This window comes from Vidua chalybeata, chromosome 29, assembly GCF_026979565.1.
Source record: "Vidua chalybeata isolate OUT-0048 chromosome 29, bVidCha1 merged haplotype, whole genome shotgun sequence".
Taxonomy (NCBI): domain Eukaryota; kingdom Metazoa; phylum Chordata; class Aves; order Passeriformes; family Viduidae; genus Vidua; species Vidua chalybeata.
In genome coordinates, this window is record NC_071558.1 from 748,960 (window position 1) to 765,914 (window position 16,955).

The 16,955-nt window shown below is 48.0% G+C and overlaps 2 protein-coding genes across 2 annotated transcripts; both read right to left on the reverse strand.

Annotated features, from left to right (window-relative positions):
• Nucleotides 1–10: 10 nt before the first annotated feature.
• On the reverse strand, nucleotides 11–2,358 carry LOC128801365 (feather keratin B-4-like). The gene is made up of 3 exons (XM_053967201.1): nucleotides 2,289–2,358; nucleotides 777–1,074; nucleotides 11–653 (listed from the first exon to the last, which is right to left on the reverse strand). Exons 2-3 carry the CDS (start codon nucleotides 1,060–1,062, stop codon nucleotides 454–456), a joined length of 486 nt encoding a protein of 161 aa, XP_053823176.1. The 5' UTR covers nucleotides 1,063–1,074; nucleotides 2,289–2,358; the 3' UTR covers nucleotides 11–453.
• Nucleotides 2,359–14,812: 12,454 nt separating this feature from the next.
• LOC128801088 (coiled-coil domain-containing protein 86-like) lies at nucleotides 14,813–16,230 on the reverse strand. Its single transcript, XM_053966726.1, has 2 exons — nucleotides 15,329–16,230; nucleotides 14,813–14,942 (listed from the first exon to the last, which is right to left on the reverse strand). Coding segments are annotated over exons 1-2 (903 nt in total). The 3' UTR covers nucleotides 14,813–14,941.
• Nucleotides 16,231–16,955: the final 725 nt, after the last annotated feature.

Consider the following 16,955-nt stretch of genomic DNA (forward strand, 5'->3'; position numbering starts at 1 on the left):
AACCCAGGGCTGTGATGCAACAGGGCTTTAATACAAACAAAAAGTGGGATGAGGCAGTGCAGAGACAAAGAACGGAATCTCCATGTCATCATTTCCCATTTCAGAATTCCCATTTCAGCATTCCCATGTCAGCATTCCCATTCCAGCATTCCCATTTCAGCCTGGACTCCAGTCCAGCAGTCATTCCAAGACATTCTTTTTCCAGCCGGACACTTTCACAGCCAAGTCCCATGACTGGTTTGACTCTTGGGGTTCAGGGCGTACAAAACACAACAGGAGCAAGGGACAAAAGGAGGGAACATCGGGATCCTAAGCCTTGGATAAAGCACAACGAGATCCAAACAACCCCGGCTCCGACCGGATCAGCTGGAGCAGAGACTGCTTGGAATTCCTAGCTCTCAACTACTACTCTACATCCTATTTTTCCTTTGGACATTCCTCAGCTTTAAAGGGTTAAAAAGGCCCGTAGTTCCCATAGCGATACCTGTAGTACCCTCGGGAAAAATAGGGATAATAATTCCTACCGTAGCCTGAGAAATAGGAGCTGCGGTAGAGGCTCCCCAGCCGTGACATCCCACCCCCGCAGGAGGAGCCCCCTCCCATTCCCCCGCAGGAGGAGCCCATTCCTCCCCCTCCAGATCCCATTCCTCCCCCTCCAGAGCCCATCCCACCCCATCCCGATCCCATCCCACCTCCTCCAGACCCCATCCCTCCGCCTCCAGACCCCATCCCTCCTCCAGATCCTATCCCTCCACCTCCAGATCCCATCCCACCACCTCCAGACCCCATCCCACCTCCTCCAGACCCCATCCCACCCCCTCCAGACCCCATTCCCCCGCCGATTTCAGGGATGGACGACCCAACGATGCTCTCCGTGGCGCAGGAGCTGATGATGGGCCCCGGGAATGTCACAACCACGGGCGGGGCGTAGACGATGGCTCGGGAGTCTCCGCAGGAGGCGACACAAGGCTCGCTGCAGGCATCGACGTAGGGCTGGGAGCACGTCACCTCGCAGGGCGAAGCACAGCGGGCGCTGAGCAGTTGGCCATAGGAGGACATCATTCCCGATCCAACCTGGAAGGATGAGAAGGTCCCAGCCCAGTGAAGGCACGGCCTGGGAAGGATGGAGAAGGATGGATTGGAAGGATGGGGGAAAATTCCTCAGTTCTGGAGTTATTTGTGTGTTTAATTGTTTAAGTGCCGCCTTTTAGAGGTAAAAAATGTCCCCAGGTAAAAACTCTCCCCATGTCCCCAGACTTCTTTGTGAGAGATAGAATCCGGGTGAAGAAAATGTGTTTTGTCCATAAATTCTGAGGGATGAGGCTGAGATATCCGGTAGAAAGTGGGAGGTGTAGAGGGGATTATTCCCTTTGGAATTTGCTGGAAAGGGAGCTGGGAATGGGGATTTGCTGGATGATGTTTGGATGGACAGGTGCAGATGTGTGGGATTAAACCATCTGAATAAATGAATTTGTGGTTAAAAAAAAAAAATTAAAAAATCATCATTTCTAAGGCACAATCGGCTTTTACATAAATTGCACCAATCAAGGGAGATGAACTGTGGGGAAATGCTTCTGATTCTGTTCCCACTCCTCTCCAGTGCTCCATGGAATCACGGAATGGACCTTGAAGATCCAGTTCTGATCCCTGGCATGGGCAGGGAGCCTTTCCATAGACCCCAAACCCCGTCCAACATGGCCTTGGACAGTTCCAGGGGTGGGGCTGCCACGGCTTTTCTGGGAATTCCATTCCAGGGCCTCCGCACGCTCACAGGGAAGGATTTATCCCTAAAATCCCATCTAAACCTCCTGTCCATCAGTGTGAACCCATTCCCCCTTGTCCTGGCACTCCATCCCTTGGAAAAATTCTCTCCCCATGTTCCTTTTGGCTCCCTCAGGTCCTGGAAGGCCACAATTGGGTTACCCCAGAGCTTTTCTGTATTTTATTCCCAGAATGAATTCGGGGAAGAACCTCCCTGTCCTTCTCCTACTTCATTCCGTTCCCTGTTCCTTTTGGGAATCAATCCCACCCTGATCACAGGTTTGGAGTGACCCTTCTCCATGAATGAATGCTCAATTCCTAAAAATTCCTCCCATCAGCATTTTTATAACTCCCATTCCTTTCCCCGCTGTTATCCACCTTAATCCCAAGCCCCACTTCCCACGCAAGAACGGGTTTGGAGAATAAACTCTACCCTGATTTAGGATAGGATATAAAACCTCAGTTCAAAGCTCCCCATAAACCAAATTACCTCTAATTAGGAGCTGATTCAGTTAAATCTGACTTACCCAGTCAGCGAGGAGAACGAGTCAGCGGAGGCAGCTCCAGGGCTGCCGGTCAGGTGCACTTTTATATCCTGTCATGGAGAAGGGAAATTGGGAGCCACCTTGACGCAAGCCCTTGTGAAATGGAATGTTTTCCCTGCTCCTGCCTCCCCTTGTCGCAACTGTTTTGATAATGCCTTAGGATTAGGAGATAATTCCCAGTCCCACACAGGACACTGCAGGTGCTTCACCCTTCCCGGGCCGTTGCTGGAAATTTCTCCATCCTGGGGGATGGAGGGGGGATTTTCCCTAAAAGCTGAGGGGGATTTCCCCTAAAATATTCATTTTGTGTGTCCGTGATCATTTTGTGTTCACCCCGTGGGTTTTTATGGAATTTCTGACTTCTAAATTCCCAGGCCCACACAGGGATGTGGGATAATCCCCAAGCCTACACAGGGTGCTGCAGGTGCTTCACCCTTCCAGGACCTTTGCTGGGAATCCCACCATCCACGGAGGGGGATTTTCCCTAAAACATTCATTCTGTGTGTCCGTGGTCATTTTGTGTTCACCCCGTGGGTTTTCATGGAATTTCTGACTTCTAAATTCCCAGGCCTACATGAGGGTGTGGGACAATCCCCAGACCTACAGGAGCTTCACCCTTCCAGGGCCCTTATTGGGAATCCCTCCATCCACAGAGGGAGATTTTCCCTAAAACATTCATTTTGTGTGTCCGTGGTCACTTTGTGTTCACCCCATGGGTTTTTATGGAATTTCTGACTTGGGACATAAACTCCCAGGCCCACTCCCAGGGCGCTGCAGGTGCTTCACCCTTCCAGGACCTTTGTTGGGAATCCCACTATCCACGGAGGGGGATTTGCCCTAAACCAGGTAGGTTTTCCCTAAAATATTCTCCCTGTGTGTGAGTGGTGTTCAGTTTGTGTTCACTCCATGGGTTTTTATGGAATTTCTGTCCTTGGAGTTGTCCTTCGAACAGAGAATTTCCTTTTCACATTCCAAGTAGGAAATCTGGTGTACCAAAGGAATTCCTGGACAAGAATACCATCAGAAATTCAGCTAAAAAAGGGCACCTGCCCAGGATTTCATATTTTATCTGCAATCCCTCACCTCAAGGGTCATCCCCTTCAGAATAAACACCAAAAAATTACTAAAAACCAGGAAGAAATTGAATTTTCCTTTGGGGATCTGTTTTTTAGAGGCCAAGATGAGGAGAGGAATTTAGTTTAGGATTAGAAGACTCAGAGTAAACATTACCTGAAGTCCTGGCCCACAAACTGAGCTCAAAAAAATCCCCAGGGCCTGGAAAATGCTGATAATGTGATTTCCATGTTCACATTTACATTAAAAAAAAACCCTCTTCCTTCTCAGTTGTGGTGAATTATTAAAACGAAAGGAAAACACAAAAACAAAGCCCCAAATAAATTATTTTATTTACATTTCATGTCTCTGGAATCAATTTAATGAGCAGAGGAGACACATGAGCAGCAGAGAACAGTCTGACTCACTTAATTTGTGGCAATTAAGAGCACCTATTAATTACAGTGATTGACAGCTGAGGCAATTCCAGGAGTTACCAAACCCAATATTTGAAAAAAGCCCGTAAGAACCTTGTCCCATTGTCTTGGAGGTTTTTCCAATGGAGAGAAAATTGATTTAAAACACAAAACTGCCCAAAAAAATCCCTGGGGTTTGGTTTGTGGAATTGGGTTTTTTCCCTGGAAGCTTTAATGGGATCCTTTCCTTGGTGGAATTTCACAGCCCTGATATTCCACAGAGATCCTTCCAAAAAAATCAGCTCCCGAACGCAAACCCCTGGCACAGGCCCAAAACTCCTTTCACAAGCCCTGAAGCTGCCTCAGATCAAAGAATTCTTTAAGGAGATAAACTCCCCAGCTGGAAGAGAAATCCTTCTCGAAATATGAATTAAATTTTTAAAAAATTAGGAATTTTGCCTTTTTTTTGCAAGGGATTTGCAGGGGAAAAAAAAAAAAAACACAAAACAAAACCAAACAAAAAACCAAAAAAACAATGTATTTTTTACATTAAAAAAACCAATAAACTTTAAAGAGAAGCACTTTGTGCTGAGGAGTTCCAGACTCGCCTCAAACAAACCAACTCCAGAGATTTACCTGGGAGATTCCTCATCCTGTTTTTTCCTGGCACGCTGATGTTGTTGTTGTTGTTGTTGTTGATGTTGTTCTTGCGGCTGCTAAATTGATTTTCTGGCTTTAGGAATTCCAGGGCTCTGCTCTGATCCTTCCCGGCTGCTTTGCATACGGAGATGAAATCAGAGGAAGCTGCTGCAGCTGCTTTGCTCTTCCCTATAATTTTCCAAATTGGGCTCTGAGGCCGCTTGGCAGAGAGGAAATCATCAGTGTCATCATCCCAGATGGGGGCAGAACACCATCCTCAACCCTCATTTTCCCCCAGATTTTATCGGGGCAGTTCCAGGCTTGGAAGGGAACAACCAACAACACCGGGCGGGAAAATAAACAGGCTGAAATTTGGGAATTCCTGCGCAAAGCTGAGGCTGGTTTGGATCTTGGAATTGTAGTTTTGGAGTAGTTTCTGAGCTCTCACCTGGGATCCAATTTCCAAATCAAGGGATGATGTTTGGGGGTGTTTTTTCATTGGATAACTGTGAGATTGAAGGGGAAATATGGGATTAAATTAAATCACCACCAACTGCTCGTTAATTATTTGTGTTTTCAGCACTGTTTTATTGCTCAGACCAGAGCAGGATCTCAGTTCTGTTCATTTCTGTTAATTTATGTCCATTTATGTTAATTTCTCTTCATTTCTGCCCATGTCTGATAATTTATATCCATTTCTCTCCATTTCTGTCAATTTCTGTCCATTTATGTACATTTTTGATAATTTATGTCCATTTATGTCAAACTTCTCTCAATTTCTGCCCATTTCTGATGCGATTCCCCCTGATGTGACAATTCATCCTATTATAAAATCAAGTTTTTGGCAGCCTCCCATTTCCTTCTGGACATCTCCGTCTCATCCCTAAGAATTTAAGGACAGAACACATTTTTACGTGGATTTCCTCTCTCATGGAGAGGTTTGGGGACATTTTTTACCTCCAGCGCCACGAAAGGTGGTGATTAAAGAATTAAACACACAAATAACTCCGGAACTGCGGAATTCTTCCCCACCACCCAACGAGATTTTGCTGGGAGCTCGGGAATAATGATGGCACGGCAATTTCCTGGGAATCTTTCATCTTGGAAACAAAACCCAGCTAATGGTCTGTAATTCCCTGCATAGAACTCCAGGGAAGGTGGAATTACAGCCCCTGGAGGGGGAAGCCTGGAGTGCCTGGGCGTGATTTGGGTCTGTCTAAAAGCTTGGCCAGGTGTCCCTCCAGGGCCACCACCCAAACGCCTTCTCCAGGTCAGGGTCACCTCCAGGAGTCCCTGGGATCTCGGAATATCCCGAGGTGGAAGGGAACACCAAGGATCAGACACAGAACCGTCCCCAAGAGTCCCCAGAGTCTCATCTGGGGTTTTTTTTTGGGGTCTTGGAGCCCCCAGGTGTGGGCAAGGTGGGTGAAGGAACTCTGACACGGCTCAGCCCAACCCCAAACCCCCAGAAGATTGAGAAGATTTTTAACCTTCACTGAGGAACTGGAGCATGGCCAGGGATGGGAACGGGGCAGGAGCAGCTGGAGAAGGGTCTGGAAAATCCTGAGGGAGTTGGTGCAGCTCATCCTGGAGAAAAGGGGGATCCAGGGGGAATTTTGGGCACTTCCATGGGGGATTTGGGTTCTGGTCCCAGGGAACAGGGACAGGACAAGAGGGAACGGCCTCGAGCTGTGCCAGGGGAGGCTCAGGGTGGGAAATCTGGGGAAATTCCTCCTGGAAAACAGAAAAGGGTTTGGAAAGGGCTGCCCAGAGAGGTTTGGAGCTCTGGAGGTGTCAGAGGAATTCCTGGGCATTGGTCTGGGTGTCCAGGTGGGGATCGGACAAAGCTTGGACTCGAGGACCTCGGAATTCTTTCCCAACCTCCGGGATCCTGGGCTTCTAAAGAATTTCAGGATCTGCTCCTCAGGAGGGTGAGTGGTCATGGGAGAAATTTGGGGTTATTTGGGGCATCTTAGAAGTTCCACCCTTGCAAATAATTCATTTTACTATTTCATTAGTGCCTAAGGAATGAGCCAACACCACGGAGCGAATTCCCATTCCTGTATCGCCCCATGGCTCACTGAGGCGTGGTGCTAAGATCCAATTTAATCATCTATTAATGAGAAAGATATTAATTAAATCTTCATTTGCCTTCATTGCCTCATTAAAGCTGCTCATCTCAGCAAGAAAATCTGGCAGCTTCCTTTGAGTTCCTTCAAGGATTAAACCAGGAGCTGGTGGCACAAAATCCTGTACAATGAATTTATAGTCGGATTTAAGGAGGGAAAAGGAAATTTTCCCTGGGAAAAAAACACAGAGTTTTATTATCCAGAGGAAATAATGGAATTTTTTTTCCAGCTGAGATTATTTGTACAGCACTGATTAGTCCAGCTCAACAGGACCAAAGGTTCAGCTTGACTAAAAATCCGGTCAGAAATTCCAGTGCTCTCCTTGCTCCTGGAATTCACCGGGAATTGTGTTTATGGGGAAAAAGGGATGGGTTCAAGTGGAAAAAGGGGAAATTTAGGTTTGGTTTAGGGAAGAAGTGGTTCCCTGTGAGGGTGGGGAGGCCCTGGGATGGATTCCCCAGAGAAGCTGTGACCACCATATCCCAGGAATTGTCCAGAGCCAGGTTGGAGCATCCTGGGACAACGAAAAGGAGTTGGAATAAGATGATTTTTAAGGACCTTCCCAACCAAACCATTCCATGGTTTTATGATTCTTGGGCCTCAAAATGGGATTTCAGGAGAAAAAGCAGCCCTAAGGACATTCCCAACCAAACCATTCAATGGTTTTATGATTCTTGGGCCTCAAAATGGGATTTCAGGAGGAAAAGCAGCCCCGTCCCTTCCCCTGGGCCTGGGCCAAGCCTTGCTCTCCCTGACCTCATCCTGAATTTTGCTGCCATGCAATATTGGGAATATAATGACAGGTTATTGGGAATAACCTTATTAATGCCTGGGTGTGCCCCAGCCTCAGATCCACCCTCTACACGGAGAATCCTTGAGCAGGTCGGGGCACTTTTGGGCACCTGATTGTCCCTAATAAATGAGTATTTTACTGGGCCAGGAGAAGGGAAAGGGAAAGGCCTGCGAGGAGGAGTTGTGGGATGGGATATCGGAAAGGGAATGAGGGATCTGGGTCATCCTGGAGGTCCCTTCCATCCCAAACCATCCCAGGACCCCGTGAAGATCAGAAGAGGAGGAACAGCCGAGCTCCCCGCGCAAGGCCGTAAAAAATATGGGAGCACTGGGAGAGAAACAGGTGGGATGGGTTTGTGGGAGGTGGGAAAAGGGGGGGAAAGCCAGGAAAAAAGCCAAATTGACGGAAAAATCCAGGGTTTCCTGATGCACCCTTGGTTTTCCAGGCTGCAAATCAGAATTAAAATAATAATATAATAATAATAATAATAATAATAATAATAATAATAATAATCTTAGGCAGATGAGTGGAGAATGCTGAGGGTTGTTTGAAATACTGATGGGGAAAGAAAAACATGGAATGGACCCAAACAAGATCTGTGGGGGAAAAATTCTGATCAACTGGACCCAAAAGGGATGAGTTTGATCCAAAAGGGATCCAGCTCTGAGTTCTTGGTGGAAAAGCTGGCAGTTCTTCTCCAAAAAGCCTCAGTAAAGAGACTCCGGGGGGAATTTTGGGCTCTTCCAGGGGGGATTTGGGATCTGATCCCAGGGAAAAGGGAAAGGACAAGTGGGAATGGCCTCGAGCTGTGCCAGGGGAGACTTAAGGTGGGAAATTTGGGAAAATTCCTCCTGGAAAAGGGTAAAGGCCTTGGAAGGGGCTGCTCAGGGAGGTTTGGAGTGGCCACCTCTGGAGGTGTCCGAGGAATTCCTGGACGTTGGTCTGGGATCAGGCACAGCTTGGACTCTTTTCCAACCTCAACAGCTCTGGGACCTTCCTTTAAGGAAAAAAAAAAACCAAAAACCTATAAAAGGAACAATTCCCATTCCTCCTCTTCCTGAGCCCCGCGTGGAACTGGAGATTGTCCAACCCCTGGAGCTGGTTGGGGTGGAGCCGCTGGGGCCGATGAGTCAACCCCGAGGTCTTGGGGCCCGCCCCGCCCGTGACCTCATTGCCGGAGTTTTCCCAACCTTTTCCACAAGAACCAAACAAGAAATGTGGGATCCGTGAGCTGCCCACGGCTCACAGACTGATCCTCCAAGATATTGGGATCGTTACATCATCACCGTTGGGATCGTTACTTCACCGCCGGATCGGGATTGGGAACAGGGAAAGTGGGGCACACGCAAATGGGGTAAACAGAGGGATTTATGGGAGCTCCTGAAGTGGGAACTGCCATAAATAAATGGAAAAATTTTTTCCCATAAAGGGAAAAATTTAAATGTGGATAGGTGGGGAATATTTGAGGGGGTTGTTTCAGCAGGAACAAGTTTGTGGGGATTTGGGAGCCTGGAAAATCTTCCCGTTTCCTGCCCGGATGCCCAGGTGAGGAGGGTGGGCACAGAAAAAGTTAAATCCAGCAAAACCACAGAAAAAGCCTCCTCAGAGGTTGGGATTGTTCCTTCTGGATGTTTAGGAGCTGTTTTAACGTCCCTGACAAATTTTCCAGAATCCCTTTTCCCCCTGAAGGGAACCCCCATTTTGGGGCTGGTCCCAGGAGGAGGACCCTACTCTGAGGTTGGTTGGGAATTCCAAAATTCCAGTCATTCAAGGGCGGCTCTCAAACCTCCCCAGCCCAAAAAAAAACTCGGGGATTTGGAATTTATCCAGATTTCCCAGTTAGGAGAATTTCCCTGGGAAAGAAAACCAGGAAACCACTGTGATAATGCAGAATAATTTTAATGGGAAGGGATAGAATAAAAAATAGAATAAAATAAAATAAAATAAAATAAAATAAAATAAAATAAAATAAAATAATAATAATAAAATATGGGGTAAAGGACATAGGTCCAGGTGAAGATTCTTCACTTTTATCCTGGAGTTTTGGAATGGTTTGGGTGGGATCATCCAGATCTGTGGACAAGGGACACTCCCACTACCCCAGGTTATTCCTAGCCCATCCAACTTGGCTTTGGACACTTCCAAGGTGGAAAATCCACATTTTTGTGGCCAAACTTTCCCTCTGGGTTAAGTTTTATATAAAAATCATTCATTTCCACATTTTTTCCCTTTTTATTAAAATTAAATATAAGGAGATTGGTTTATTCCCTTTCCTGACTTTTGTGCCATGAAAGTGAAAGCCGGGAAGTGGTGCTGGGATCGTGCTTGTATTTATCCCAATGAAAAGGGAATTTCCTGGTGAGTAATTCCCATAAAAGCTAAACTAGGCTTAATTAGGCCTGGCAGGCAAAGGCTTTGTCAGATCTGACCACATCTGAGGTGCTCCCCAATCTCAATTTTTCTGGAAAACCACGGAAGAACAACAAATTGCTCCCACAAACCAGATTCCAAGTGTCAGGTTATCCCAAAATTTGAAATTGTTATTTAATGGCTTTATTCCACCACTTGGGAATGTCTGAGGGGGAAAAAACCCCAACCTTAAAAAAACCCCAACTTAAGCTGAACTTAAATTCCCAAATCTGCTTTGGAGGAGCCTTCAGAGCCTTTGGATTGGGGTCGGATCCGCATCACACTTCCAAGACCTCTTCTTCCTCCTTTGCTGTGTCTGCGTTTTCCGTTCCTGGCTTTTCCACACCTGGAATTTGCTCCTGGCTCCCATTCCTGGCCGTCTGCTGGCTCCCGCTGCCGCTTCTCCAGCAGGGATGGATCCAACGGGAATTAAAAATGTAGGAGCAGCGCGACGCTCGCTGGGGGCCCAATTTTGGGACAAAATCCCCGGAACGTGGGATTGGCGCTCCATGGGATCTCAGGGAGTTTCGGGAAGTTCCTGCTCCCCCCTCCAGCATTCCTGAGGATCCCAGCAGGGTCTCCTGTGGGTCCACGCCGAGGATGGGCCTGGAGGTGAATTTTGGGACGAAAGCCCCGGAACGCGGAATTTGCACTCCGTGGGGGTTCAGAGAGGTTCCCGAGGATCCCAACGCCGTTCCCGAGGATCCCACCACGGTCTCCTGCGGGCAGGTGCTGAGGATGGGCCCCGGGAATGTCACGAGCACGGGAGGAGGGAAGATGATGACGCGGGAAGCGCCGCAGGAGACGACGCAGGGCTGGCTGGAGCCGGAGGCCGCTGGCCGCGGACACGGCCCCTGGAATTCCGAGCACATCTGGGAGGAACCAGGGAGAAGCTGCAGCCAGAGCAGCGAAAATATCCTGGAATTAGAACATTTACTCCCATCTATTTGTAAATCCTGGTGGGGGAAAAAACCTTGCTCTACTTAATGTTTCTTTTAGTTTTATTTTACTCTATTTAATCCAATTTTTAATTGTGTTTTTAATTAAATATTTCTTATATTATTTTTTTAATTATCTCGTTCTTTAATTTTATTTTTAAAATTATATTTAATTTCCGTTGTATTTTTAAAATATAGTTTTAATTTATTAAAGATTTTATTAAATTTTCTTTGTTATTTTTAACATTTTTAACATTTTTTTAACGAATTTTAACAGTTTTTAATGAATTTAACAAATTTTTAACAGTTTTTTAATCTTATTTTTTAAAAAACTACTTAGATTTCGTTTTACTTATAAAATTCGGGTTTTTAATTGTAGTTTTAAAAAAATCATTTAACTTTTTAAATGTTACTTTGCAAATGAACTCCCAGCTCGGTTTCCCCTTTTCCCCACCCGCCTCAACCTTCCCAAAAAACCCCACCCTGGATTTTTCCAGGATTTTCCATCCCTTCCCAGATGATTTGTTTATCTCAGCCTGCCCAGCCCTGCTGGGATAATTACCCGGAGCAAACTCCAGAGCCTGGGATCAGATCCGCGTCCGGAGCGCTCCCTTCTCCCCGACAGCTCCAAAATCCCTGGAATTCTGGAGAAATCCTTCCTCCAGTTGAATTCTGGAGGGCCCAGAACTCCACAGGGAATTTTGGTGCCCCAATTTTTTTTCTCCTGGACCCTGAATCCACATTGTTGTGGAATTAATTCCAGAATTTCTCCTGGGATTTACCTGTCAGGGCTCAAAGCTGTGGGATGCGGATGATTCCCAAAAAAAAATCCCTGAAATTTTTGTCCCTGGAGGAATCCGGGCTCTTCCAGAGGCTCCTTTGGAGGTAGGTGTTGGGTTAAACTCCTCAAATTCATCAAATTCCTGGTTTTTCTCCAAAGATTCCACTGGAAAATCCAGGGGAATCACATTATTTACCTGATGGGGATTTCCATGGAGATCAAATGTTTTTATCAGACAATTCCCAAAGTTTTTGGGTGGGAAAACAACAGAATTAGAGTTTCTTCTTCCCAAAAGTGCTACAAAAATGGGGTTTTGCACCAAAGAAATTTCCTTTTTGGGGAAAATGGGCTCGGTTTGGATCATTCTGCCAGGAAAATAAGGGAGGAAAAAAGATTTTTCTCCCTTGTTATCCCCTAGAAAATAAATTTGATTTGTGAATAATAAAATTTTGGGGGGGGGAAAAGAGAAAATCCCAGGTTTTTAAAATGGAAAAATACAGATCAAATGTTGCTGAGCATCCTGACCTTTAAAATCCCTCCCATCCCAAAACATTCCATGATTTTATGACAAACTCACCCAAATCCTGCCGGAATTACAATTAAAGTGACTTTTATTGTTATTGACAGTAAATTGATAATAACAACATTGCACCAGAATTATTTTTGGATTTTAACAAGAATTTTTAAGCCTAGACTCACCCCAATTACCCAACAAAATAATTCCCAGTAGGGAATCTCCCTTTGGAATTTTTGGAGCCACAGAATTCCCATGAAACCCCAAATATTTATTTTGTTTTCCCATTTGTTTTCCCATTACTTATTTTGTTTCCCAATTACTTATTTCGATTTTCCCCAAATTATGGGATGGAAGGGAGAGGGACTTACCAATAGTCCAGGAAGGAATCACCGGGAATGTCCGGGGGAGCCCCAAATCCTTGGAGTTTTATAAGAAGTCCTGAACTTCCAGGAAGCTGAGGCAGCCTTTGGGCGCGAGGGTTTAATTGCCCTCCCCTCATGTGTAATAATCTTAATTACCGGTAATTATTTTGGGGTTGTTTACCCGCATGATTCCCTTTTCCATGGGAATTTTTGGAACGGAATGGGAATGGGAATTTTTGTCGCATCCCCCATATTCCTGTTGGGGGTTGTGGGTTTTTTTTGTTTTGTTTTGTTTTTTTTTTTAAAGCAGGAAAAGTGAATTTTGGAGGGGATTTTACCATTTCTGCCTGGATTTCCAACCTTTGGATGGTTTGGGTGGGAAGGGGATTAAATCTCATCCTATTCCAACCCTTTTCCAGGGACAGGGATGCTTCCCACTCTCCCAGCTTGCTCCAAGCCTCATCCCAATTTTTCCTTGGATTAAAAATGCCTCAAGGCATTAAATATTAAACATAAAAAACCATTATTTTTTATTAAAAAAATTTAAAATTAATTTAAAAAACCCCTCAATTTAAAAGTTTCATTTTAGAGTTAAAAAAGTTTCTAGCAAAAAAAAAAAAAAAGTTTAATTAAAAAATTTAAACATTAAAGACTTAAATATGAGGGGGAAAAAAATCATCCTGTGGAAGCTGGGAAAATTTGATGAATTTCATGGAGTTTTGCTGATTTTCTGAGGATTTGGGTGAATCCTCGGAGCTGAGAGAATCCCAGAATTCCGGAATGGGTGTTTTATGGAGCTAACTGGGAATTTTATGGAATTCTTTGGGTAATTTGGGGATTCTTCAGGCGGGGAGGGATCATGCTCAAAGGATTTTCAGGATTCCTCTGGAATATCCCCACTGAGGGAGATCCCAACATTCCCTGGATAATCTGTTCCAGCGGAAATTCCTGGGAATCCGTTCCTGCCCCTGGAAATTCTCCCAGGCTGAGCCGGAACCACAATTTTGAGGTGATTTTTGAGGAGAAATCGATCGTTTTGTTTCATGAATATGCAAAACACACGGAGTTAGGCGTGAGAACAACATCCTGTTTATTTGTGGCACTTCCATCCAGGGGGGGAATATTCCAGAGCTGCTCCGAGCCTCGAGGGGTTTCCCTGGGATCATTTGTTATTTATATCACAATATATTTATATTTATATAATTTGTTATTTATATCAACTTTTGCATGCATAAATCACTCGCAAATATTCCCGATGTGTTTTTTCATCCCCGAGTTGTGTGGGAACCTCGTTATCGGGATCGTTTCCCTCATCCTGTCCCAAAAGACAGCCCCAGGTTCTCACAGAGTTTTCCAAAGGGGGAAAAAAAAAAAATCAGGGTTTGAATTCCTCCTTCCCAATCGAGGCCGATCCCATCGAGATTTATTATCGGGATTATGATTTCATGTTGGAATATGATTATTTATTATTATAACTTGGTTTTTTGGGATGAAGATAGGATTTTTTGGGATTCAGATGGGATTTTTGGAGATTCGGGAATGGAATTTTTTGGTATTCAGGAATGGAATTTTTTAGAATGAGGATGGGATTTTTTGGGGGATTCGGGAAAGGGATTTTTTGGGATTCGGATGGGATTTTTTTGGGATTCGGGAATAAGATTTTTTTGGGATGAGGATGGGATGCCCGGCGCAGTTCGCCCCTGTCGCCACCAGGCGGCAGCACGGCCCCGCGGCTCATTCGGGGTTCCCTGTGGCCTTTTCCAGGTCTCCAGATTTTCCAAGGAAAAATCCCACCCGGAAAACCTCGGGATGAGGGCGGGACAGGGGAGCAGGAGAGCCTGAGCATCGTCCTCGTGTGGAGACGCCGGAATTACAGCAAAATTTCACTGATGCTTTGAGACGCCGGGTTTTTATTTTGTCATCTCAACCCAACTCTGTTATCAACAGCAAATCCGCTCAATCAGGAACTCAGATTTTTACAATTTAACCTTTTCCTGCTGATCCATCCCCTCTTCCCCATTTATTTTTTTTTTTTTCCTCCTCCTTGGAGGAAAGGCTGAGGAAATTGGGGATATTCAGCCTGGAGAAGCTTTGGGGTGACCCCACTGCAGCCTTGAAGGGGCTGCAGAGAAAATGGGGAGAGATTTTTATTTGTTTTCCAAGGGGCTGGAGTGCCAGGAAAAGAGGAATGGGTTCAGCTTGACAGGGAGAAGTTTAGGTTGGATACTGGGAAGGAATTCCTGAGGAACATCACCCCTCCCCCATTAAATCCCTGGTAGTGAACCCAGCCCTAAAATCATGATTATTTCATTATTTTACACAAAAAGAGCAGTGTAGCAACAGGAGAAGTTGTATGTTTGTTTGTTTGTTTGTTTTCCCCAGCAGTAGGAATTAGAAACTGTTTTAAAAGATGGAAAATCAATCAGGCAGAGAGCAGGAATCAGCTGTAATCCTGAGTTTAATGTGAGTGGTACAGCCAGAGGAGAATTGATCCCACAACATAAAAACAGGGCGCAGACATTGGCACGTCTTGAGGTGAGGCTCCAAGTGGCTCAGAACTCCTCAACCTCTCCCCTACACCTTCCCGGTGCTGGAAAATCTGAATTTTGGGGTCAAATAAAACAGGGGATTCACTCTGTGACCTGAACACGGGGGTAAAACCAGGCTTGGGGGTCAGGACTGGGAATGGAGGGGGGATCACCCCAAACCAAACTTGGGCTCCAAGGAGGGGAAATCACCCCAAATCTGGGCTCCAAGGACGGGGGATCACCCCAACCCTGGGCTCCAAGAAGGGGGGGATCACCCCAAATCGGGGGTCCAAGGAGGGGGGGGATCACCCCAAATCTGGGCTCTGAGGAGGGGGATCACCCCATGGGCATCACACCAAACCTGGGCTTCAAGGAGGGGGGATCACCCCACGGCGATGACCCCACCCCTGGGCTCAATCCCCCACGGCATTCCCGACTTTTCCCGCCCCTCCCTCACCAGAGCCACTTGGAAGCGCAGCGACTTTTCTTGGCGTGGCCGGAGCGCTTGGCCCCGGCCGGGGCCAGCCGGGAGGGCCGCGGGGCGCCCCGGGGGTGGTGGTGGTGGCCACAGCGGGACTTGCTCAGGTACTGCGCGGAGCAGCTGCTGACCTTGCTCCCCTCCAGCGGCGGCGAGCCCTTGGCCACCGCCCGCAGCGGGGGACACTCCTTGGTGGCCTTGGCGACACCGCGCGGGGCGGGGGCGCTGCTCAGGCGCTGCTCCGAGGAGCAGCAGGTGACAAATTCCTGCGTGGGGTACCCCTTGGAGCAGCGGTGCGGGGCGACCGCCACCAGCTGCTCCTGCAGGAAGGAGCGGGTGACGCTCTGCTGCGGGGGACACTCGGTGACCCCTCGGAGGGGCAGCGAGTAGCCGCTGGTCAGCTCGGGGCGGCGCGGGGGGCTCGTGGCCACCTTGCGCGGGCGGCACTCGCCGCGGCACGACGCCGAGGAGCAGCGGATCCCGCACGGGGGGAAGCGCAGCCGGCCGGGCTCGGGGCAGCGCGGCGCGCACGGCGGGAGGCTCCTGGCCACGCGTTTCTTGTCGCCGCGGGGGCTCTGCGGGGTCGCCAGGGGCTGGGGGACGCCGGAGCCCCTCGGGCGGGGCAGCAGCCGGGTGGTCTCGCAGGGCTCGGGGTAGAGCAGCAGGCACTTCTGCACCAGCGGCTGGCACGGCAGCAGCGACACCGCGGTGGCGCCTTGGGGACAGCTCTGCCAGTGCGGCGCCGGGCCCTTGGTGATGCTCAGGGGGTGGCAGGTGTTGGCGAAGGGCTCGGGGTGAGCCGGGCACGGCGGCAGCAGCTCGGGGATGAATTTGGGGCCCGGCAGGAGGAGCGGCGGGCAGCGCTCGCCGGGGCAGTGCATGGCGGAGCGCGGCTCAGAGCTGCGGGAAAGCAGCGATTTTTGGGGTGATTCAGCGCCAAAACTCGCCCGCACGCCCCGCTCTCCTCGCGGGCCGTGACTCAAAGCGGGGCGTGTTTGGGAGGGGAGAGAAAATTCCGTCCTCGGCTCCGGGCTCTGCTCTCGAAAGCCTGAAAAAAACCCCGGAATTTCAGCCAGGCCGGTTCGTGCCACCCTCCAAACCGCGGCGCTTGCCCCTCCCGAGCACCTCGGGGCCCTCCCTGGGTCGCCCTTTCAAGTTGAGCTCCTGCGAGATGAAAGAGGAGCCAAAATTGCGGGTGTGGCCACCCGGTAATAGCCGGGTGTGGCCACGAAGCCGCGCCGAGGCTCAGGAGGGGTTTGGGGCTCTCTGGGATGGGCCAGGGGCAGCCCTGGCTCCCTGTCAGGGCAAATCCCGGGGTTTTTTTACGAAATACAGCAAAATATTGGGTGGAGGGGAGGCAAAACCCCAGGCGGATAAAAGGATTAAATAGCCCAGAAGATTCGGGGTGGAAAGGGACCCGGAGCAGGTGACACAAGGTTGGGAATGGCTCCAGCTTCGCTGATTTTGGGAGAATTACACCAAATAAATCAGCCCCCAGTGCTGCTCCACTTTTCTCCTCTGAAAAGTCTCCGTTTTCCTCGGAAATCGCAGGAAAAAACATCCTGCTTCAGAAAAATTCCAGTTTTAGGGAGTTTTCCCAGGTTTA